Genomic DNA, 25,144 nt, shown 5'->3' with positions numbered 1-25,144 from the left:
TTCTTTGTGTTTGTGTGTCTGTACTCACTTAACCATATTTTGGATACATGTTTGAAAGTCAGTGTTGCCAATTTCTTTCAACGTAGCTAAAGCCAGCTTGAAAAGTAACTGAATGCTTAATGACTTCTACGCTAATTTGCATTATTTGTTACGTCGGTGCATCATATTAGGCTTGTTTGAGATAAACAAAATCTGTGCTTTGTGACAGACCAAAAATAACTATGATAGGTTAAATTTCATTTTTATTGCGCTGCATTCTGACGTTATTTGCAAGATATAATGCCATGTTTAAGTTTCTTAAGAGTTTCTTAAGAGTCTCAGAGTGTCGCCTTGACAATGAGAGTCATAGGGGACGCTAAAACTCATAACTTTTTAATGAAAATTAATTGAATTACTGAATTATATTATATGGGAAATGTCCAGGGTAATGTGTAACAGTCTGTGTGGTGTGAGAGAGTCAATATAATGTGAAAGCGATGGCAGACCACAAACCAAAATTGTGACAATTGTGAAATGACTGTCATATTACTGTGTCTCACTAAGCTTTCCCTGTACATGATTTTAAAAAATATTAAGGTAACCAAGGAGACTGAGCTTGTGGTACACTGGTGGTGTGGTGTAGGGCAGATGGCGTAGGACACTCACATTGGATGCTATGCGTGGACGCATGACTCTGCCTTTCTGAAACTTAATGTATTGGTAAACAAGCCGTTCAGAGATAATCTGTGCATAAGATACACAGGTGACTGCTGTCTGGCAGTCACACACACACACCACATGAGCCAAGTGAGGCCAGTTTACACTGTTGCACTACTGTTTATAGCACATTTTTGTTGCAATGATGATTGTACTGTTTCAACTAAACTCCTTGTTACATATATGGTAGAACCATCACTTCTTCAACAAAGGACTGCTTTGTAAATAAATTTCCTGATGTGTCTCAATTCCTTATTAATCCAATAGCTATCTCATTTTTAGCACTTTAGACGTCTTTACATTTGCAAGTCTCTCCCTTATATTTAAATAAGGAAAACAGTCCAATACTCTGGTATAAAGAGCACACTCATGCCTTAATGAGAGCAGCATGGTAAATGAAGTGCAACTGGAGAAAAAATGAAATTGGAAGTATTTCCTAAGGAAAATCCTTCAAAAATCCGATCAGCCTATGGCGATCTTCTCATCTGTCCCTTCTGTCCCATCTGTTGTTCAGATCTGTCAAAGGGAGGAGGAGAAATTAGTGATGAAACTAGTATCCCACCAACCCTAAAAAGGGTCATACCTGGGTCTTGGTCTCGGGTCTCTGGGCTGCCTGGACCTGTCTTGCGGCTGGATGAGACTCCCACTGACCTGGTAAGCCAACTACTTCACCTCTGAGAGTGTAAGGTGGCATTTACTTTGACAGTACCCTCCGCAATCGGACCGGGTGATCGTCCAACACCTTGGAATGGATCACCATGTCATCTATGAAAGCAGCAGCTGCAGGCTGCTCCCAGGCTTCCTTCGCCATGTCCAGTTGAGGCCTTGGGGACTTCTCTGATCCCAAAGAGGATATATGGTATCATGAGGTCCCAGTCAAGTTTGTCCTCTGCCACCACACGTCTCCGCATCTGCTTTAGGATTTGGTTGCATTGCTCTACCAAGCCGTCGGTCTGGGATGGTATACAATGGTTCTCAACTGTTTCACCCTTAGCAGCCTGCTGAGGTCAGCCATTAACTGGGACATAAAGGAGGTACCTTGGTCGATCAGTATCTCAACTGGAATGCCGACTTGGCTGGACAGCAGGAACACAAGTTTTACTTGTACAAAATGTATGTGACAAATAAAATCTTGAATTTTGAAAAGGAACAGCTCCTGGGTGAAGACTTTTACTGTGGCTTTCCGGATAGGAACTGCCTCTGGGTACCAGGTGGCATAGTTGACGATCAACAGGATGCCTTCATGAGCTCCTGGATGGTGCTGGGATTTCTCATCCCGACAGCCTGCCAGTGAGAAAGAGGGAGTGCACGGAGCAATCGGTCAATAACGACGCATTCCGCCATCTGACTGGCCATGGGGTTTCCCTCTTGACATCGCTGTAGCAATCAGCAGTGGCGGCTGGAAGGAAAAATAGGTCTGCTGTGCTTCACCAGTCAGGAGGGGAGCAAGCACCCATGCCCAGTCATCATGATGCCACTCCTTGTTTAGTGGCCATATATTCATGTGTTATTTTATATGCATTGTTGTGATTAGCTGGACTAGTGACTAGTTGTAGTGTTAGCTGGAATAATAACATAGCTATAAAATGTGTTGCCTGATCAAACTAAAATGTATACATCTTCATCATGACTAGATAGCCATGGTGATTTTGTCTGTACACGTGAGGTCTGATTCATCTCATAGTAGCAATCCTGTCATATTGTCCATCTTTGTGAGTATGCAGTTCGGCCGATCTGATTTCATCTGTTAAATTCTCTGGGAGTGCAAAGCAGAGAAAGGGGAGGTAACCTTTCCCAGTATGAAGACATAAAAGGGAGATTTCAGAATGGGCAGTCTGAGCTTTCATTTTCTCAAAGGCAAAGCATTTCTAGCCACTGGGAGACCATAGGTAGGTTAGGGAACTCATATTAATGTTAAAAATCCTCATAAAGTAAAATTTTCATGCCATGGGACCTTAGCAGCATATGAGCAGCAGCATTTAGCATCAGTGTTATCATCAGAACATGTAATCACTCTGAGGATACACTGATAGTAACATATATGATCAGGTTACATGAAACAATTATTTTTTAGTATGTATTATAACTGGGGTTCAACGTACAGTCTTCATTTGTTATTTTTAAGGTCTATATTTTCATAGTTTGAGTTTGTGGTTGATTTTAGCTGCGTGCAGTGTCAGAAGCTTAGACTTACTGCAGTCATCTCAATGACAGTGTTGTGGCAGGAGGGAATTAGGAGTATTGCTTAGCTAACTAGCTATTGTTATATATTACTAAATTAAATATTTTATGGATAGTGTAGTGCTGTGATGTGTGTTGTGTAGTTTCAGAAAATGAAAAACAATTTTTTCTACTTGATTTCTGTTTATTCAAGTCAGTTCACCCAGAAGTGGATGCTGTGGTTTAATCTATTGGATTGCAACATATATCCTGTTAATTAACATTACACATAGTGCTTGTTTAATTAGAGTTAAGCCGGTCTGCTTTGGTAGCCCAGGCACACATAGTCGTAGGTCACTAGTGTTTAACCTGGTCTCCATTTATAGCCAAGGCTCAAAATTGTCACAGATCCGCCAGGTTCTATTCAGCCAAGACCAAATACATTAACATTGTCATGTACATTACCATGTTAATCTCTCTGAGGGTTGGACATAGCACAGTGATCATTCAAGAAAAACAAAGTCTGGATTTGAATGTGACTAAATCTCTGTCTCTTCTGAAAGCTGGTTCCAACTGCAGGCCACATAAAAGCTAAAAGTGGACTTCTGGATGAGCTGCAGCTGTCTAATGGTCTTCTATGGTCTTCCGACTGTTGATTTCATCAATACATTGTTAGAGGAAAAATATATTCTTATAATCATATATTTGTTTGCTTTCATATTTCATGTGTAGATCAATAAATAATGATTCTATCTATTGCTGTCAGGTGTGCAGAGAATCATTACTAATTGATCTAACTGGACTTGGCAGTTTTTGTGACCGAGTTGTTGTCTCTACGCACCTCGATATTTGCAAAGTTAACGTAACTTAATTTGATGAGATCAACAATTTGAGGATGCATTTTTTTTTTTTTTACAAAGGACATTGATTTTAATCTGTTGTGAGATGAACATTGAGTGCAACTTGAGAGATTGCACAAAGAAACACATCCTAAAATGCATATCCACAAATAAATACAATGAGAACTTGAAGAAATACAGACAAAATACGGAGGACTAGCTCTGAAATAAGGTAATAAAATAATCCTTGGGATGTCAAACCTACTACTATCACCTCCAGTGTTGTGGACAATGCCACAGAGGAGAACGGAGTGACAGCTCGCACATCAGCTGGAGTGACATCATGGCTTCCGGAGCTGAATGAGGAGAATGAGTTTTCTATGTACAGTGATTCGAGTACACCCATTTATCCTCCTTTTTTGGACAAATAAGCCCTTTACGGAGACCACAAAAAATAATACATTTTAGAAAGGTTCAAGGGCCTTAAAGAATTCTCGACCATGGACCCAAGCTTCTCAACGAGAGACGGTAATTAATATTTAATTAATATCAGACTGGAGTTTTGTCAAAAGTGTTATCATTTGCTCCTATGAATGGTATAAATAAAAGTGGATCTATTTAAATCAATCATTTTTTCAATCATTTTTATTTATATAGCGCTTTTAACAACACAGGTTGCATCAAAGCACTTTTTTCACAAATTTTAGACCAAAAAGTATGTTTTGACCAAATGTTTTTGACCAAATGTTTTTTGTCGTTTGGTTAAAGGTGCTATATGTAGGATTGACACAGAGTGGTTGAACTAGGCATTACAGATGTTTTTTTCCACCCAGCTCCTCCTGCTCAGACTTGATGCACATGCAGGTTGCCAGACTCCCGCTCAGTCCCCTTTCGTTTGCCAGCTTCCATGACTGAAATAAAAAACGCTGTGTTTTCATCCCCTGGCAACCTGTGGTTCCGAAAAATAACTGCGTCAACTGACATTCCTGGCCTGAACGCACATTTTCAGAGGAGAATATCATACTGTAGCAATGTTTTTCAGATAAACATGTTAACTAAGTATCAGATATTTGGGTTATGTTGGAAAAACATCACGTCAACAGGGATTAGTGAACACAAGCTCTGTCAGTTGCAGCTGCGTATAATCACATTTCTTCCTTAAAATTCTGTGGTATTGAAAGGGTTAATGTACCACCTAGATGTGGCGATATTGAAATGCTTTTACAACAATGGGAGTTATTCTAGATTTTAACTCTTAATACAAATACGAAGCTCTGTTCAATGTGATGTTATACTGTATCTTAAACATTTAGTGTTGTTAAAATGTATATGATGTGTATGCGTATATATCTTTTTTGGGAAATTTATGATGTATCTATTGCTGGTTGTTATTAATCAATGGACCTTTGTAGTGATTGGTCATTAACATGTTGTTAAATGTGATTTATTGTGTGATGTTATGTTTTTTTGAAAAAAGGTTTCCTGATGAAGGTCATTTAGAAATAAATCTGACACTTTTTTGGGGGATGTTAAAGCTGAGTTTAAATACTCAAGACATGATTCAAATTATGCTTTTAACCTGACTGTTAAGACGTCACAGAAGGCAGTTACTTCTCAGCACACACAGACTAGAATTTACTAAACTGTTTATAATACAGGGAAGCAAATGAAAAAACTTGGCTTACTGAATGTCACGTCCCTTTCTACAGAAGCACTTTAAATAAATGATTTGATCAAAGATCAGAACCTAGATTTGCTCTGTCTGACAGAAACCTGGCTAAAACCAGTAAGTCAGTAGTCTCTGAGAAATCCCATTTCTGCAGGATTCAACCTGGCAGACAAAATGTATATGATAAACAACTAGACCAAATCATGACAACCCCGGAAAAGGAAATTAAATATTGCTGGTATTTAATATTACTGATGGTATCTTTCCCTTTTTCATCAATGATGTGTATTATCCTTTCATTGGCAAGACAGGTTGAATTTCACCGTGCTGCAACAGGGCAAATGACCTGTAGTTCACACTTGTCATCTACCACTTCACTAGCCAGAGGAGTTTGCCCAGTTTTGTTCCAAATGCCCTGGCATTTTGCAAAGCCTGAACAGAAAAACCTTTTGTGGGTATCCTTCATGGCTTCTGCAAGGGCAGCATCTGTTGTTGCCACAAGATTTAGCAGGTGACGTGCACATCACTGATGAGGGGGTAGTCGATATTCAGTGCCACTGTCTTCAATGGAAAAAATTTCCAGACTATTTTCAAATGGAATTGCAAATTGCATTTTTAATATGTGGACGCATAAATTGTGACATAATCCAAATGCAATTGAATTTTTGAAGTCCATTTGCAGCAATATTAATTGCCACATTCGTGCATGTAACCTGCCAAAACTTAAATGCAATTTCTTTTGCATTTGAATTTCCTATGTCTACATCAATGTTGTCAATCAAAGTGGACAATACTAGGAGGCGTGTTTTTATTAGGAGGTGACGTCACTCACATACAACTGTGCCGAATGCTTTGATCAGTGGAGGTGTTCGATAAAGCCCGTGTGAACAAATAGACAACCTTCTGCCTTCTTTAGATTCATCCCTGCTATTTTGAATCTCCATGTGTCAATAACTTCTTGACTGTACGATCACAGTCAGCTCACGTAAATATGCAGTGGCCAGAACTTGTTTTTCGTTTCTTTCATTGGTCTGTTACGATGAGATATTTTTATTGACTATTGTGGCTGGTCAGCGGTCAAAAAATAATTGTAAATTACAGTACTCTGTAACGAATTGGGATTTTAAAAATAATGGAGTAATTACTTAGCTTAATTTGTACTCAAGTAAAAGTAAAGTTACAGACTTAAAGTGTTCTTGTCTCAGGTGAAGGTCATTTCTTGGTGCTGATCCACCATCTGATCTGGATACGAACTGAGAAACATAATAGATGCCATTCTATACATGGTGTGTTATTGGAGTCTTCCCAGTTCCAGCTGATCTAATTAATGCAGCCATTTTTCAGAATTTAATATTGATAAATTATAAAGCCGAGTATCATCAACATAACAGTGAAAGCTAACACCATGACTCCTGATAATATCTCCCAGAGGTAACATGTAAAGTGTGAAAAGTAACGGCCCCAGTACTGAGCCTTGAGGTATTCCATATTTGACTTTTGATCCTCATTTACTGCTACAAACTGATAGTGGTCAGATAATTACAATTTGAACCATGCTAAGGCGCTTCCACTAAAGCCAACATAGTTTTCTAGTCTGTTCAAGAGAATGTTGTGGTCAGTACTGTTGAACGCAGTGCTGAGATCTAATAGCACTAATAATGAGATACAACCATGATCAGATGATAGAAGCAGGTCAATCGTAACTCTAATGAGAGCAGTTTCAGTAATATGGTACGGTCTAAATCCTGATTGGATCTCCTTGCAGATACCTTTTTTCTAAGAATAAATATAGTTGTGAGAATACTACCTTTTCTCATATCTTTGACATTTGGCAATTTTAAGGTTTTGGGGACATAATGACAATGATGAATTAATAATAGTCAAAATAGTATCTATGACTTCTGGAAGCAGATTTCTTTTAGTTTAGATGGAATAGGGTCTAACATACATGTTGTTGATTTAGATGATTCAACAAGGATTTTCCTCAGGGGATCTATAGTTCACTATCTGATGTGATACTGTAGAAGATGGCTGCATAGTTACAATTTTATTTCTAAAAGTATCGATCTTGGAAGTAAAGTAATTCATGAAATCATTACTGCTGTAGTCTTGGGAATATTAGCACCTGTTGACACTTTATTTTTTTGATAATTTAGTTACTGTACTGAATATATACTGGAGATTAAGTTTGTTTTATTCTAAAAGAGACAAACAATAATCAGATCTAGCAGTTTTTAATGTTATTCTGTATGAGGCTATACAAAATTCTTCTTTTTTTTTCTAGCTGTGCTCCATTTTCCGGGCTGCTCTCTTTAGGGTGCGAGTGTGCTCATTATTATGGAGTTAGATTTCATCTTTCTTAAATGTAAAGGAGCAACCGTATCTAAAATGCTAAAATCAGTCACTTTGGGGGGTGGACTCATTTAAAGTAAAGTTTAAAGCCAGTCTGTCTGCTTCCTGACCTGGGCACTAGTCAAGTTGGAGCTCTAAGACTATACATGTTGCAAGGGGTGCAATGTGACTATGCAAGGAGAAGCCATTTACTCACCATAAGTAACAGAAGATTTATTTACCACTGTTGTTTGACTTTGAAACTGACTTTTCAAATATTTCAAAGAATTTCCAGCTCTATTTTTTTTACTATTTCAAACTATTTAAAGCTTTGGATGACCAAATTATATTTTGATTTAAACAAACCATATGTTTTAAAAAAAAATACTATAAAGAGTAGATGGCAGATAAGGAGCACTTACTGGCTTATTAGTGTTGCTAATAAAAGAGCATTTTGTCTGCTTCCCAACTCAAGCTCAGTGCTTTAGTGTCAAATGTGTTTTACCAAAAAATAAATATGTAATATTATTAGCTGCTCTTATAATAACTGCTTATATTAATGCAAAAATATATATTTTTATGATTAAATTATCTTTATTTTTAATACCACCCACATCATCACCCCACCACTACCAAATCTGCTCCTAGCACCACCATCAGTAGAACAGGGACCTTCTCCTACAATTCCTAAGTTCAGCTAGCTTGATCCTTGTGAGTTCACTCACTCCTGGATAGCTCTGGAGAACCTGCTTCCTCCAAATGGTACTGAACTATTCAAATATCAGATCTTAGCGGCTCATCTTAAGCTGGAGGAGGCTAGAATGATAGTGGATGCTTATCTTAACTCTCCTACTCCATTCACTGTTATGATGACAGCACTTCATGATATATTTGCCCAACCACATCAGTTAGCCTTAAAGAAGATTGCTAGTGTTCTTGAGAGTGCTGACATAAAGCAAGGTGATATCTCAGCCTTCCAGAGGTTTTCTTGGTGCAGTCACTAGTGGGCCTATTGAGAACCATGGGGCATAAAGGTGATTTGTAGCTGAGTTGTGGGTTTCTTTGCTGCATGCCTTTTGAGTAAGATGATCCTGAGATTTGCCAGCATATATTCCGCCATGTTTAACCATGCTGCCTAACGCAACCTTAAAATTCCTCCCCAGATTCTGGATTCCTTTCTTCTTTCTAGATCTACGTTCCCCACCATCTCATTAGTCACAACGTGAAATTGTGCCTTGTAACTGCTCCTATGAGTTTCAGGGACAAAGGTTTAATCAGTACCTGCTACTAGAACCCACCCTACTAGAGTGTTGATATTAAGGCAATGCTCCATCAGGTTCACCTTATATCTGAGGATCGTCCTCTACACTGTTTCTTTTGACAGGACATGAAGATGGATGAGGCACCCAGGATTCCTGGGTGGCAAGTAACCCTAGCCTCCAGTCCATGTTGTGCAATCCGGTTTAACTGCCTACAGAGCCTGCCTACTCTCAGAACTCGATTGATTGACTACAAATTTTCCTTCTGGAGCTGGATTTGAAATCCTCCAATGGGCCTGCAATGGTCCTACTATACTGAGTCACCTACCTTTTCATTGCAAGTGTGGACCTGTGGTTAACACAGGAGACATTAGACGTCCCGGAACTGATGCTAGGTCTGAGCTGGAATTGACAGACACTTTTTCCTACAAATACAAGCTTGTGATTTATGACTTCTACTTTAAGTAATTTCTATAGGGTGCAGTACGACCCTCTGGATGGCTTCTGTTTTTTATGAAAGTCTTCATTAAGCGGCTGTGGAACAAGCAGAGAGGGTGGGATGAGCCCAACCTGCCACCTAAGCTTCTCCAGTCCTGGAATACATGGGAGGAAGAACACAGATACCTTCCTTGAATCTCTTTTCCCTGGTCTTATGTCCCTCCTGAAATTAGGATTGATGGAGTTACCCATGAGGGACATATCTTCTTGATGCCTTAGAGTAGGCATATGGAGCAGTGGCCTGCCTTCGGACTACTGACAAGAACTTACCTGTCCTTCATCTTAGCATGTTCCCGTGTCACTCTTAAACAAGCTCACTTCCAAGGCTGGAACTCTGTAGAAGTCTAGTTATAGCACAGTTGGCTAACTTGAAACCAAGAATCGCTGAGATTCCATACCTTTCTCCTCTAGCAACACTGATGCATGGAACTACAACACCTGACAAGAACTGCTGTATGTTACTGCCCAAGAACATCAGGCCAACTTGATTACAGGTTGTCCAGGGAGATACGAACATACTATTGGATTCTCAGAGGCAGTGAACATGACTGCCCAGAATGCCGATCCCTGAGATGTGAGATCTACCTGCTGCAGGCCTGTTTTGTGGTTGTTGTCATGTTCTTGTGCTCGTTGTTACCTACTTTCTGTCTTGCGTTGATTGTGTCACTTGGATCAGGTGTGTTCAGTTAATCATGTAATTTACTTTTGACTTTATAAGTTCCAATCTGTTTGATGTCTGGTCTCGCCTCAACATCTTTGTAAATTCTTCAGTTGTGTCTTTGTATGTGTGCACAGTAAAATAAGCAGTGTAAAAAATGCAGTGTTAAATGTTATTAATTCTAAAAGAGTTAAATTAATAACCAACAGTGTTAATAATGTTCTTTTGTAGTGTAGTTGCAGGGGTGCTACGTGGTGTAATTATATTTTTACACCTGAAGTGCAAAACCCCCGCCAAGTTATCTTTGCCCCTCCCCTTTTACCCGTCGTGAAGACGAAAACGCCATTTTATCCACATGCCAGCTGCAAGGTGAGGTCTTTCTCTTTCTATGCTTAAATTAAAAATATGTTTTTAACTACTCACTAACTTAACTACTTTTTTAGGAATGAAGATGCTCGTCAAAGTTAAGTTCAGAAGTGAACAGAAGTATGTGAAAGTTTCTCACAGCGATTTGAAACTTTCCGATTTTCTGGATGAAGGTAATTGCATTTGTAATTTTATAATAAATTTTAAGCTGAAAATGTCGGTGGTGTTTGCATAGCTGCTAAATTGAATCTTATTTCGGTTCGTTTACAGCCTTAGTGAAGTTCGGCATCAGTGTCTCTAGTAGGCCCGAGGCCCGTCTTTACGACGAGTCTGGCACTGAAATAGACGAGGACGTCTTTGAGGACGTTCTGAAGCAACCGAATTTGGGTGTTTTTCAGATACTATTGCCAGATTCTTCAAATGGTAATGTATATCGTCAAAATGTACGTAGCTGAGCATAGGCGAGTGACATGTGGTTGACACAACGTGAGCTTATTTGTTTTTCAACATGCGAAAATTGACAAAGTTATTGACTGAAATTTCGTCAGAGAACATCAGCAAAAACAACCAGAACGCTACAGCAGAACTGTTTTGTGTCTCCGAGGTTTCGTTACTGAATGAATCTACGTTTTCAATGAATCAATTGAGTCAATGATTGACTTGCCTCGTTTTGTATCGAATCAGGCATTTGAATGAATAAATGACTCGCTTATTAATAGTCATTTACCGCCATCTATTGGTGACTTTCCACAATATTTTTTAACTTGTTTGTTCAAAAAATATTTAAAACATAAATCTCTCATTTGAAAGTCGCTAAATGACTGAATGTAAAGTAATGACATTGATACATTTTGAGATTTATTTTCAGCCAAGGCGGCTCAATCATGCTCCACAACTTTTTCAATATTAAATTGTAGTGAACAACTAAACTTCTGGAAACTTAACTCAAATTAACTCGACTAATTTTAGTGTTTTTTAATTCTTTCTCAACAGAATTGACCCATGTTCCTTCACTACCAAGTGAAGAAAGCTCAATTGAGATTTCAAGCAATGAATCTGATGACACCATTCTTCTAAGTGATGACAGCCCTACAAGAAAGAGGAGAGCTGAAGATGAAGCAGGAATTGTGAGTGTGTGTCTGTGCCTTGGATGTTATTCAGTAAGAATCTAGAATTGTTACTTATTTTTTAAATTATATTTTAAACATTTTAAAGAAAGTGCCTTGTTTTCTGATAATATCTCACTGTGTCATTTGTGTTAACGCATGAAACTAAAGTGCAAAAGTTCAGTCGAGTTTACCAAATTCATGTTTTAAGTTTTCATCCAGGTGCAGAATCACAATGTGACTACACAATCATCACACAATGTTTCCTGAGATGGGTTGTTCATTGTGCTTTGTAACTTTGCAGATGGTCAAAAATTCTGCAGACTAAACCTGGTGGGGATGGAATCATCAGAGAGTACAACAAAACCAAATGCTTATCTGACAGCAACAGGAGAAAGATGGTCAATATTCTTACTGCAGATATGACTGAAAAGCACAGGTAACTTGTATTTTAAGTATTCTTTATTCCAGTGGTCATGATTTCCTAGCCCAAAGCATAAAAAAGGACATGATTTTTAAAAGATTATTTGTGTCAGGTCATTAAAAGGTTAATTCATTGAAAATATTTCTTTCTTTAATTACTTAACCCTGTTTATAGAGGTTTAGAAAGCTCTTTTACATGTGTGGGAAAAATACAAAACTGAATTTTTGGTGAACGAGCACATTTAAAAAAGGCATCAGGATAAAATTTAATGTGACATTTGTTCTTCTGTAGCAAACGCCTGTGACATTCAAATTCTCATCTTGATGATGCAATTTTATAAAGTGCAATGTGTTAACTGCTGGGAAAAGTTAATTTTAAAAGTTAATAATATTATTTAAATTTCAATTCATATTTGATTGTTTCTCTATAATATTACAGCTCATCCCCACCCAAACAAGTAAGAGAACTGTATGCTCAAGGAATCATTGCCCTGTTTCCATATCTTAGGGATCCATATGCAAAGCTTGGTTATGTAAGTAAATTAATTAAATGAGTTAAATAAGTATGTGGTAGATTGATGTCTTATTTTACTTTAAACATTTTTTAAGGAACATTATTATGACCCTCAAAGTGGACAAGGGTACTTGTCATGGAAAATAAAGAACATTCAGAGGAACAGTGCACCATCAGAGATCCGTAGATGTGTCCCCCAGTCTTTTGGTGGCCCATCTGCGCAGAGAGAAGCTTCATTCAGCACAGAAGTTATCCTGACCGAAGAACAGTATAGGGAAGCTGTTTCTCTTATGAAGCATACTTCAGAGGAGGTGACAGTAAAGGTCAAGATGAGGGAGACATTTCAGTATCGTCGCAAGATGGTTCATGACCCAAGCAGATGCACTGATGTGCTAACTGAATTTCCACGTTATTTGGATATTAAAGGCCTGGTAAGAACATTTGAGTTATTAATGTGATTTAGATTATTTTTCTGTGAATTAAGGACAATAGAGAATATCTGTGGTGATTTAAAGTTATATTGATTATGCATTGTAAAGATAATAAATTTGCCCTTAGTTGCTTTTTTTTTTTTTTTTCTGCTTTGTTGGGTTTTACAGATTGAGCTGGATTTTGCTTTGTCTTTTGGTGAAAAGACAGCAGCTAAGTTTTTAGAGAGGTGGCCAACTACATTTATGCCGAAAGTCATTCAGCAGAGCAAGGGGCTTAACTCCTCCCAAGAACTTCAGGACCTGATTCACTGTGCAGAATCGGCTGTGGACACTGAATCAGATGAAGACGGTAAGCTGGTTTTTAACAAGTTAATAACATAATAATGTACCTTACTGATTGTTTTTTTTGTTTTTTCCCCTAAAATAACCGTGTCTCTTAGGATGGGGTAGCGGTCTTGCTTCGATTCTTCTTTTACTTCACCTAATTCCACCATCACCACAAGGTCGCAAGAGACCTGGGAAAATGTCGGCATCTCAAGCTGAGAAACACATTGTGATCTTCAAAAAGGTAAATTTGGCATTTTCTGTATAACCTGTCTGCTTCAACTTCAACCCAGTTGTATTCATTGTAAAACTAATGTAGAAACAAGCAAATGGAGCGTTAAGGATTGTCTTTGTTTTATTTTTAGACAGGGACTAACATGCAGGAACATCTTGATTCAATTAAAGAGAGCACCCAGCCCTACCTGCTTGCTGTCGGGACAAAGAAAAGCAGCATTCATGGATACTACATCATCCTCGACAAAAAGCCATACCATGCAAGTCAGTGAGTGGTCTTGCTGCCTTTGATGAACTGTTCAAAGCCCACTTTGTGTTTGGTGCCTCGTACAATAAGGTGCTTCACAACATGTACACCTTCATACAAACAACCGTTTTTGAGATCGACATTGGCAAAGTAAAAGAAAGTCCAAGGGTTGCTGAGCTCGAGCCAGGTTCATGCATTAGAGGTGATTGCCAGCTAAAATGATTTGTTTTGTTTGCTCTTGTTGCCTGGAGAACACAAATTTGCTTGTTCGACATTTAAAACTAATTCATGGTCTATTTTCTGGCAAATCGCTTCATTTAAAATGTGGACAGGCAGGATGCTGTTTAGAATTTGGAACATATTCTGGGTTCCGTGCAAACATTTAAATAGAGTTCATGAAGCAAGTAATGAAGTTCCATTACATGTTCAAGATAGTGCTGTTCATGAAGCAGTTGTTGGGCAATCTAGTAGTATTGATGTGGCTACATCTTCAAATGTCAGTTCCTGCCAATATCCAGTAAAAACACCACGGAAATGTGTGCATCATCAGCAATAGCACAACTGCAAGCTGCAGGTGTAAGTCAGACTACTATTAATACGTTTGTTATATCTATGGAAGAAGTAGTTCAGGACATCCAGGACCAAGTAAAAGAGACAGCTCTTCGTTGCTTATCCTCACAGAACACAGACATTAAAAGTGAAGTGGAACAGTCATTTCAGACAATTGAAAACCCTTTTACCTCACTTAATTCCATGTCTAAACGAAACTCATATTTTTCAAGAAAATGGGAATTGTCCAGCCTGTTCAGAAAGTACTTGGTGTCAGATTTGACAATAGAAAAACAAGTCCACTGGATTATATGAGCAAGTTGCAGTGACTGACAAATTTGCCTATGTCCCAATTCTTCAAACCTTACAGAGCATTTTAATGCACCCAAAGACCTCATTCAGGTTTAAGTCAGGTGTACCTAATAAAGATGGTATTTACTGTGATATTGAAGATGGACTATACATAAAGGGTCACCCCTGTTTTCCACTGAAAAAAATGCACTTCAGATTCAAATGTTTTACGATGATTTTGAATGTGCCAATCCATTAGGTCAAAAAAGGCATCCACAAATTGGGAGGTATATATTTTACGTTAAGAAATTTCCCACCACAATTTAATTCGTCTTTAGCCAACATACACTTATGTGCACTTTTTCATTCCCAAGACATAAAAACATATGGTTTTGATTCAATTTTAGAACCTATTGTCAATGACATAAAAGTTCTTGAGTCCACAGGAATACAAGGACCCTCTGGTTTTGTGCGTGGCAGTATAGTCCAAATAACAGGAGATAATCTTGGCTTGCACTGCCTTTTTGGATTTGTTGAATCTTTTCGAGCTCGGAATAGCTGTAGGTTTTGCCTTACTGAAAGGGATGATTATCAAACTGTGTTCTGTGAAGATGAGTCGAATGTTACTTTTCGCACTAAAGAGACCCACTTACGACACTGTGAAGCTATACAAGCAGACCCAACACTACCTCATGTTTGTGGTGTGAAGCGCACATGTTTGCTGAACTCTCTGCAGTACTTCAATATATCAGACAATTTTTCTGTAGATTTAATGCATGATGTTTTAGAAGGCATTGCACAGTTTGAGTTAAAACTTGTTTTGCGTTATGTACAAGCTAATTTTTTGACAGCAAAAGAGTTAGATGGAAGATTGCATTCATTTAATTATGGGTACATGGAGAGGAGAAATCGGCCTCCTGCTGTAAAACTTGATGATGAGAGCAATGATTTGGGCATAAACGCAATACAGTGTTGGTGTCTACTCGGTAATGTGCCACTCATTTTTGGTGACATTGTGCCCCAAGATGATGAACACTGGCAGCTACTATTACTGTTACTACAAATTGTAAACATTGTATTTTCTCCTGTTTTAACTGAGGGCCTTACTGTGTATTTGAAACACTTAATTGCTGAGCATCACAGGCTTTTCAAGTGCTTGTTTCCAGACAGAAACCTCCTGCCTAAGCATCACCTAATGATGCACTACCCCGATGTATACGAAATATTGGACCCATTGTTCACATGTCATCAATGCGCTTTGAGTCTAAGCATAATTTTTTTAAGACACAGCAAAAGTGTTTTAAAAACATTACTCTGTCACTTGCAAAAACACCAGAATAGCATGGCATTTACATGGGAAACCTTTAATCATGACAGAATAGTGCTTGGACCAGGAAAGACTGTTTCTCTCTGTGACTTAAGTGAAAATGTACAAATTGCATCCAAGTTGAATGTTTCTCCTCAAACAGATGTTCTCTCAGTTAAATGGGTAAAGTATAATGGAACCGAATACCGTTCTGGTTTAATTATTTGTGGTGAAGTAGACATTGATTTGCCAGTGTTTTTAAAATCAAAGATATTGTTGTTAAAAATGAATTTGTGGTACTGGTTGCATCACCACTCAAAACTGTTTGCTTTGATGATCATCGTTATGCCTACAGAATTGAACCAAGACACTGTGAATCCTTGAAAGTGTTCAATGTCACTGAACTAATTTATTACAAACCTTTTGATATGCAAATGTCTTATGGGTCTGATAATTTCTTTTGGTTTGTTGTACCTTACTGCAGTCTTGTTACTACTTAGCTGTCAATGCAGGTCTTATTTCAAAATGTTTTTATTTTATCATTTTGACAAGTCGGAACTGTATACATGTTTTAAAGTAGCCATTTTGCCCATTTTGTAAATAAACATGTTTACATGTTTACATCTGTGTAAAGGATTTTTTTAAATATTTGAATGTATTTAATACATATTTTGCACCAAATAAGAACACTATGAATAACAGTAATCTAAAAAAAAAATAATAAAATAACACTAGTGGTGTTAAGTGCCCCATAGTGTTAAACTTCTAGTACAATAACAAGTGTAAATAAAAACACTCTCAGTGTTGTTTTTAACACTTTATGGTGCTTTATTTACACTATAAATTCTACACTACAGTCAGTGTTATTTTTACTCTCGATAGAGTGGGACCATATGTGCTCCAAAGAAGTGTTAAAATTAACTCTTTAAGTGTTATATTAACACTGCTTATTTTACTGTGTGTGGTTGTTGTATGATTATTTCCTTGTTTATTAATGATTAAAGTTGTTAACTAGATATTCTCATCAAGTGCTCCCTCCCTTCAGAACCACACCGTGACATTATCGTAATAAATTATGTTTTTTAAATATATTTAAATATAAGTTTAAACTAGTCTTCTAATTTATATATAAGAAGAATTAAGATTTCAATGATGTTTTGATGAACGAACTTAGTTTCCTTTTCAGGAATATGGCTGTATTATGAATTAAGCACATACTTGTATTGTGCTCATTCTAAACTGCAGCTGTCCTTTCAGATCCAGAGTTCATTATTCCCTCATAACTCATCCGCTCTCTCATCGGCGCGCGGTGCATTACGTGCTGCGCGCAGGGCGGGGCCAATGCGCGGTGACGTCAGAAAGGTCGTGGGTGAGAGGTGATCGGGACACATCTTGTTGTCTTTGTAAGAGTGGAGCTCGATCACGCAGCCGTGTCTTCCCTCTTCCCCGAATCCTCTCAAAACTCCCTCCCGAACCTCCCGGACCTTCCCCTCTCACCCTCCGGACCCTCGGACCCTCTCCCCTCCCGCAGCGCGCGTCAGGTGAGGCTTTACCGCGGCTCACGCGCTCAGGAGCGCGAGGGGCCTGCAGGCCGCGGGCTAGCGTTAGCGCTCGTGCTAATCAGCCTCCGCGCTTCTCCTGCTATATTAGTGGATATTTCAGCGTGAAGCGCGGCAGCGCGTCGTTTAAACCGCCAAACAATCGCCGTGAATACAACACAAACCGGTTTGTTTCGTTTAAAGTGCAACCCGCCGTTACGACGCTCTGTTACGCAGCTAGTAAACACGAGCTAAAGCAGCTTTACCAGCGATTCACGAGTCGATGGTAACATGTCATATTTACGTAAGCAAAACCTATTTCGAACAATATTGGTTCGACTCGCAGGAATTAGCTTCATAATTATAGCCGTGGCCTGCTGGGTGAAATGAGCGTTTATTGTAAATATCCTGCTGATGAAAATGTGACCAGCAAAACAGCGCCAATGAATGGCATGTTTACACTCAGTCAGCGATTGCGTGAGTTTTTATTCAGATTCACTCAAGCCGTGGTGTTCTCTGAAGGACAGTGAGGATCTCCTGCGGTTCGGTGACCGTGTGTGTGTGTGTGTGTGACAGGTTGATCATCCGTGACCAAAGATCCAGAGCTCGACTCATTGATCATCATGGACTCTGGTGTGATTGAAGGAGGACTCAACGTCACGCTCACCATCAGACTGCTCATGCATGGCAAAAGAAGTGGGCAGCATCATTGGAAAGGTGGGTTTGAGAGAGCGCGTGCAGTGAGAACGTATTTCGTTACTGTCTTTCTGTACTTGAAGGATAAGGTGACCCAGTAGTGATGTTCTGTCACCATCAAGACGTTCTAAACTCGTGCGACCTTCGCTCATCTTCAGAACACAAATTAAGTCAGTTTTTTTTTTGAAGTAGTATGTCATATTTGACCGCAAACTAGTAATAAGGGTAACTTTTTACAAGTTGATATTCAAATTAACTGGATAAATAAGCTTAGGATAGGATAACTATTTTATTTATATAATGTAAGATACACACAATTATGAGGGTGAAAATAAAATCAGAATAAAATGAAGGATGGGCAAATGGCATGCAGTGTCTTTTAGTACGACCCACTGATCATATAAGACTAGGATGATGAATTAAAAAAGGGGAGATATATATATATATATATATATATATATATATATATATATATATATATATATATATATAGTGGCTTGAGTTAATTTGATAAATGTGATATGATCATTTAAGAAATTACAGCCACAAAATCAACAATTTTGATCACAAAAATCACACAAAGTCATCAAATCCTGGAGGACATGACCAATTAAATACTTTTGTAAACTTTTACCTGATTTTTCAAATTTGTCCAACACTGATTTTAAAATGAATAAGTTAATAATAATAAAAATTAATAAAAATAATAATTGTAAGGCTGAATGTTAATGTGGCTGATCTGATCGGAGGACGAGGAACGAGTGATGGGATGATCAGGACTCATCGGCGGCTCCCAGAAGATGGAACACACTTCCTTTTCACTTAATTTTCCTTTAAATTCTTTTTAAAGACATCCGAAGGTTCCTTTTTTGTTTAGCTTTTGAGATTGTGGTGTGTTGAGGCTTCGGTTTCTGTTTGTACTGTTTTTGGTGTTTTATTAGTTTAGTTTCTAAGGAATTATCTTCATTAACGTACAGCACTTTGCTCAGTGCTCTGTTGTTTTCAGTGTGCTTTATAAATCAGCTGATAAACCGGTTACAACAAGAAGTGTGATTGACGCAGTCGAGATGCTTTTTATCATCTGTTAGAACACAATGATATGTGTGAAAGAGCCAGTGCATCTTATAGGATTTAATAGGAAAGCATGGATTTGTAGTGATAGTATAAAACAAGCGTTTGTATTTAGAACAGCAAACACTGCTCACCACTGACGAGAGAGAGCTTTTAATGGACTTCGGTGCTTATGACACTTGGAAATAACCAACAACTATTAAGTTAAGTGAATTGTTCCAGTGATCTCTTACACTTCGTGTAGGGGAATGGAATATTACTCTACTTCATTGGGGACATTCTAAACATTATAAAGTTTACTTAAGAACAACTACACTGCCTCCATCAGGGTCCTCAGGAACACAGTGGCTTAAAGTGGAAATGAAGCAGGCAGTCAAGTTTACATTTATGTAGAGAAACAACTTCCGCTTTAATCAGGTTTTATATGAAAAAATGAGCATTTCTTTACGTTTTGAGCAGACACTTGATTTCTAATGGAGGACAATGAACTTTTAAAGTACTGTTGAGGCAGTAATAAGTGCAACTGCCTTCGCGTTTGAGATGGGACTGAATAGTCAAAGTATCAGAAACAATGTTTTTTAACTCTTCAGGACTATCAAAGTAATTGTGTGCTTTTTCTGATGTGGAAAATGTTGTTGTTTAACTCTGTGAGAAACAGCAATGTTTTGAAGAATTTTGGGAACCCAATGGTTGCTGCTAGCCATTGACTAACATAGTATTTCTTTTTTCCTGGGATTATGGAAATCATATCCTGCATCTCTCAGACTGACACTAAATGTAAATGTAAAAGGTTAAGCACTCAATTAATCTTTTGAATTTTATGGAGATTAGATTTTCATAAATCTTTAGAAATTTCATGAAAAATGCCATTAAAATAAGAAACAATCCAGGCTGACACCCATCTGCACGCATTGTTGAATTAATCTTATGTAAATAAATCATTTAATGTCTCTTTTAATGTTTTCAATTAAAATAATACAACAGGAAATTCAGGATCGAATTGCCTGACACACAGTGAAAATTCCCCATAGCACCCCTAGTGGTCAAACACATCTAATACTGGTACATCTGGTTATATATATGAATTAGGCCTGGGCAATAAAACGATAACAATAATTATCTAGCGATATAAATTTTGCTACGATAACAAGAGTTAAATAAGCGTTTGTGGCCTGAGCTATTAGAGCAGACACGCATGCGCTGCGGTACGAAACATTACTTATATGCATATGTCTTTGTATCCTGCAGAAAGGTGAATCTGTGAAGAAGATGCGAGAGGAGGTGAGTTGTGAAGCGTGTCTAGCTGCGGTCGTGATGGTTTTCTTCATGCGTGTTAGTGATGGTATTTCGAGCCTCTCTAAAGTAGCATGTTGTTCTCTGCAGAGCGGCGCTCGGATCAACATTTCTGAAGGGAACTGCCCCGAGCGCATCATCACCCTCGCAGGCCCCACCACCGCCATCTTCAAAGCCTTCTCCATGATCATTGAGAAACTAGAGGAGGTGCAAACAGCTTTCTCTGTTTCTGTCGCTCACTGTGAAATACAAAACTAAATGGCAACCATGTTGTAGTATTGTAAATACAGATTCCTGCTTATCTGTGACATTGTGGGGTTTATTTCTAATGTTAAATTAGCTGAGGTGTCAAATGTTCATGTGCTCCAGGACATCAGCAGCTCCATGTCCAACAGCACGCCACCTCGGAAGCCCCCGGTCACGCTGCGGATCGTGGTGCCGCCAGCCAGTGCGGCTCGCTTCATCGGCAAGGGCGGCTGCAAGATCAAAGAGATCAGGGAGGTGAGGAGATCGCCGTGTTCAGCAGGGAAGGAAGGTCTTGGCTGGTATGTGAAGATGACTGGTTTTTTTTTCTGTCTAGTCGACAGGAGCTCAGGTACAGGTGGCTGGAGACATGCTGCCTAACTCTACTGAGAGAGCCATTACTATTGCTGGGACCCCGCTGTCCATCATCGAGTGTGTCAAACAGATCTGTGTGGTCATGCTGGAGGTAAAACCTTCGCTCTGGCTGTCCAATAAAGAAACAGTAGGCTGTGATTAGAGAAGTTTTCATTACCAGTTTGCTGGCGACCCTTTAACATTCTCAGCTGCTCGCTAGTAATACAGAGTGCGCTAACACCCCTGTGACGCTCGAGTATGGTTCATAGAGCTAAAACCAATGTTGCTTATTCTGATTAGATTTGTTAGAATTACTATTTAAGCCATCATTACTCTCTTCCTGTTTCAGTCGCCTCCCAAAGGTGTGACCATCCCTTACCGACCCAAACCTCAGGATCGCCTGTCATTTTTGCAGGAGGACAGGTGAGTGTGATAATGCCACCTGCAGCTTGTATTGTGTGTGTGTGTGTGAATGATCCGTGTTTCATGTGGCGTGTGTGTTTTGCAGGCATATGCGGTGCAGGGACAACATGCCATTCCTCAGCCTGATGTAAGAGACGATTTCCATACATTTCTGCAACCCCATTAGGGTTAACAAACGTTGTGTTTTGACTGTTAAAAATCTTGGCTTGCTGTTTTGTGTCTCTGCAGCTCACTAAACTCCACCAGTTGGCGATGCAGCAGAGTCCGTTTCCTTTGGCCCCCAGCAGCCAAGGCTTCACTGGTATATCCTGTCTCTCAGACACTATTGCTCTGCGTCTGGTCTTCTCAGAGGCTGATTGTGTTTTTCTGTTCTGCAGCTGGTATGGACGCTACTGCACAGACAGGCTCTCATGAACTGACCATTCCAAATGATGTGAGTTCGCTGACCTTTCACTTCCTGCTGAAATGTTACACGCTGCACAGCTCGTCAAGCTTTAATTCGTGGCTCACATGGTAGTTAATACAATATGATGTGATCGTATTGATATTTAAAAATAAGCAGGGCTATAACACAGCTGATTAAAAAAACTAGCACTGTCTGTACTAGATGAGTGGCGCGATTTGACAACACAAGAGAACCCTTTATATTCATTGATGTGGTGTGATGCGACACGATCCAGTCAGTAAACTGATGCCTCGTTCAGTTTTTTTTTTTTTTTTTTGCTTCTTGTTTGCTTTGTCCAGATTTCAGCTGTTGTATTATGTTTTAAAATACAAGCAGTAATAAACAGTACGTTAATAGATAAACAGTGGCGTTATAAACTAGAAATGATATATAAACTTCATCTTGATGAAGTAACTGGTCATGCTTTGTGTTAGGAACACTGTGATCCAGCTGCTTCCACAGCCTTCAGTACCCTTAATAGACGTGTCTGCAGGAAAGTACCATTCAGAGATAAAATGTGACCAGCACACATCTGCCTCCTTTTTTTAAATGAAGTATGAAAGGCTTAAGAGTAAAATAGTGATAGCTTTGTAATGTTATATGACTAATCAATGATTAAATAGCTACAAAGGGAACAACTATTCCAGAGATGAAGTTTGTACAAAATTATTGCAAGAGCATAGACTTGTTCTTACGAACTCTTGTGGAGGAAAAGAAAAATCAATGACCATGAGGGGAAAATCCGATGTGAATATATTAGATATAAATGTAAGGGGTTGAAAAATATTATAATTATGGTGTTCCGATGCATCTTAATTACGTTCTAAAAAACGTTTAGCTTCAGTCTTTTGTGGTTAGATTGATCTTTTGCTGCAGTATTGAAATTCATGTAGAGATGTAGTTGTAATTTTACTTAAGTTGTGGCATCATGATTTAAATAATTACACTCCCGTTCCCAATTTTGGACATGCTTATTTTACTTTATTTTATTCAGTAAGACATTTAGTAGTGAAGTTAATTTAAGTAGTAATTATTTTCATGATGTTTATGTTCCTGACAGTTGATTGGCTGCATCATCGGCCGCCAAGGTGCCAAGATCAATGAGATTCGTCAGATGTCAGGGGCACAGATCAAGATCGCCAATCCAGTGGAGGGCTCGACCGACCGACAGGTCACCATCACCGGCTCACCCGCCAGCATCAGTCTGGCCGAGTACCTAATCAACGCACGGTAACCAACCCGCTCTGTCTGCCGCCTCTAAGGCTTCTAGTCCACTGTTCCCTTTACTAGTTTCTGTCTCGATAACACTTTATACATTCTACTAACAGAAAGCATCTACATGTCAACTAGCAGTCAGACTTCTAGGGCAGTCATTTTGACCATTTAAAGATTTTGCAACACAGCTGTAATACCCTGACTTTTTCTAAATGTGTGTATTTATTAAAATGATAAAACGCTACAGAGTTATGAGTATCTCTACCTTTTAATGGCCGTAGGAGTCAAATTACTGTTTGCGTTACAGAGGCCGTATTATTTCAGTTTTAGCTAAACATACTTGTTTTTGCCTTGTTGATTTTATATTCCCTTTTTGCTGAAAAAATAATTGTGCTATGGTTCCAGTTATGATTTTCAAAATACCCATTTATACAATAGCCATCCATTTATTGATGGTTTATGATTCTACTAGTGGCTATATGTTTCCAATTTAAGTATTGTCAATGTACTGAAAACTACTATGTTTCATTTAGTGAAATATTCTGCATCATTTCATATTTATTGGCATTTAGACTTACAGATATAATCAGTTTTGCTCTCCTGTTTGCCGTGAGAGCAGTCTAGCCCTTACACAATTATATACCAGAAATATCTGTTTTAGAGTAATAGCATGAAGCATGATGACAGACATTGAAAGCTTCATCGTAAAACCTGGAAGGAAGTATCGACTGTAAATATGACCAATGGCATTCAGTTTAGTTTAGTATGATCAGTCAAAACGACGCTATGGCCATTCTAGTAGTTACAGATTTATTAGAAACTTCTTCTGCTAACCCTAAACCCACCCTAACAGTCTCCACTGAGAATTAGTTGATATGTAGTTGCTTCTATTCAGTAGAGTGGCTAAAGTGGACTGTGAAAATCACCTTTCTCTGCCTTCTCTTGCTATTTCAGACTCTCATCTGAGGCAACAGGAATGGCCGCGAACTGATGCTCTCCGCCACCCACCGCCCCTTTTCTCCTCCTCCATCACATTTACGCTCTCTAAGTGCAAAAGGAAACCAAGTATTTTCAACCTAACTTTTCCTTTCACCCACCCCAAGCTATGCTTCATGGATATACACAAGTATTTTATTTATTTATTTCATGAAAATGTTTTTAAAATCCCTTTGCGTACAGTTTTTAATGTTTTTTTTTCTTTGCATATTTTGTCAGTTAACATTACCGTATGGAAGTGACAGTGGAGAAAGTGGAAAAATCTGAAAACGCATAAATGTTTTTGTTATCTCAGATTTTTCTTATAAAAACAGAAAAAATAAAAAAGAGAGCAACTACAAATGATAGATTGACCGCTTTCCCTGTATCAAACATTTATTTATTTTAATTTAACTCTAGGAAGTTACAGATTTTAAAATCCTAGAATTGAGCTTTAGAGAATAAGCTCCGTTTTCTGCATCAGATCGATTTGAATCTGTGAGGTGTTTCAGGTGACTTTTTTTTTTTTTTTTTTTTTTTTTGACGCTTGAATATTTGTCATTCTCTCAATGCTTGTTTTTTTTTTTTTCTTCTTCTTTATCCTGAAGTTGGAGATTTTGTTAGAGGAGGGATGGGAGATGCTGCAGTTTCTGCATAAATGACATTACTGGTATAATAATGAGTTGAAAATATTTCTTTTAGAGAGAATATTTTTTTTAACCCTGTGGTGTAGAGCCCAGACTGGAGGATTCCCAATTGACATTTATATGATGATGATGATGATGATGCGACTGAGTTACTGATCAATTACATGACTAGAAGGAACTTTCTAGAATTAACACTAGTTTCCTCTCTACTCTGCTTGAGTAATAGTTATGTTTTCTATTTTATTATTTTTTTTTCTATTTTATTTTTTGTTTTCTTGCAGGAGGAAGGAAAACCTAAAACCTTTTTGTGCACGTTTTCAGAATATTGTAGATTTGGAGTGCA

The 25,144-nt window shown here is 38.4% G+C and overlaps 1 protein-coding gene and 1 pseudogene across 1 annotated transcript; both read left to right on the top strand.

The window, feature by feature from the left end:
* Positions 1-13,147: 13,147 nt before the first annotated feature.
* Positions 13,148-17,568, top strand: LOC122340417. The gene is made up of 4 exons (XM_043234035.1): positions 13,148-13,299; positions 13,391-13,518; positions 13,640-13,776; positions 17,310-17,568. The coding sequence occupies exons 1-4, from the start codon at positions 13,194-13,196 to the stop codon at positions 17,566-17,568; spliced, it is 630 nt and encodes a 209-aa protein (XP_043089970.1). The 5' UTR covers positions 13,148-13,193.
* LOC122340429 lies at positions 17,249-24,706 on the top strand (annotated as a pseudogene).
* Positions 24,707-25,144: the final 438 nt, after the last annotated feature.

The sequence above is a fragment of the Puntigrus tetrazona genome, unplaced genomic scaffold (assembly GCF_018831695.1).
Source record: "Puntigrus tetrazona isolate hp1 unplaced genomic scaffold, ASM1883169v1 S000001055, whole genome shotgun sequence".
NCBI classification, from domain to species: domain Eukaryota; kingdom Metazoa; phylum Chordata; class Actinopteri; order Cypriniformes; family Cyprinidae; genus Puntigrus; species Puntigrus tetrazona.
The sequence above is the reverse complement of the archived record's forward strand: the minus strand, read 5'-3'. Positions and strand labels throughout refer to the sequence as shown.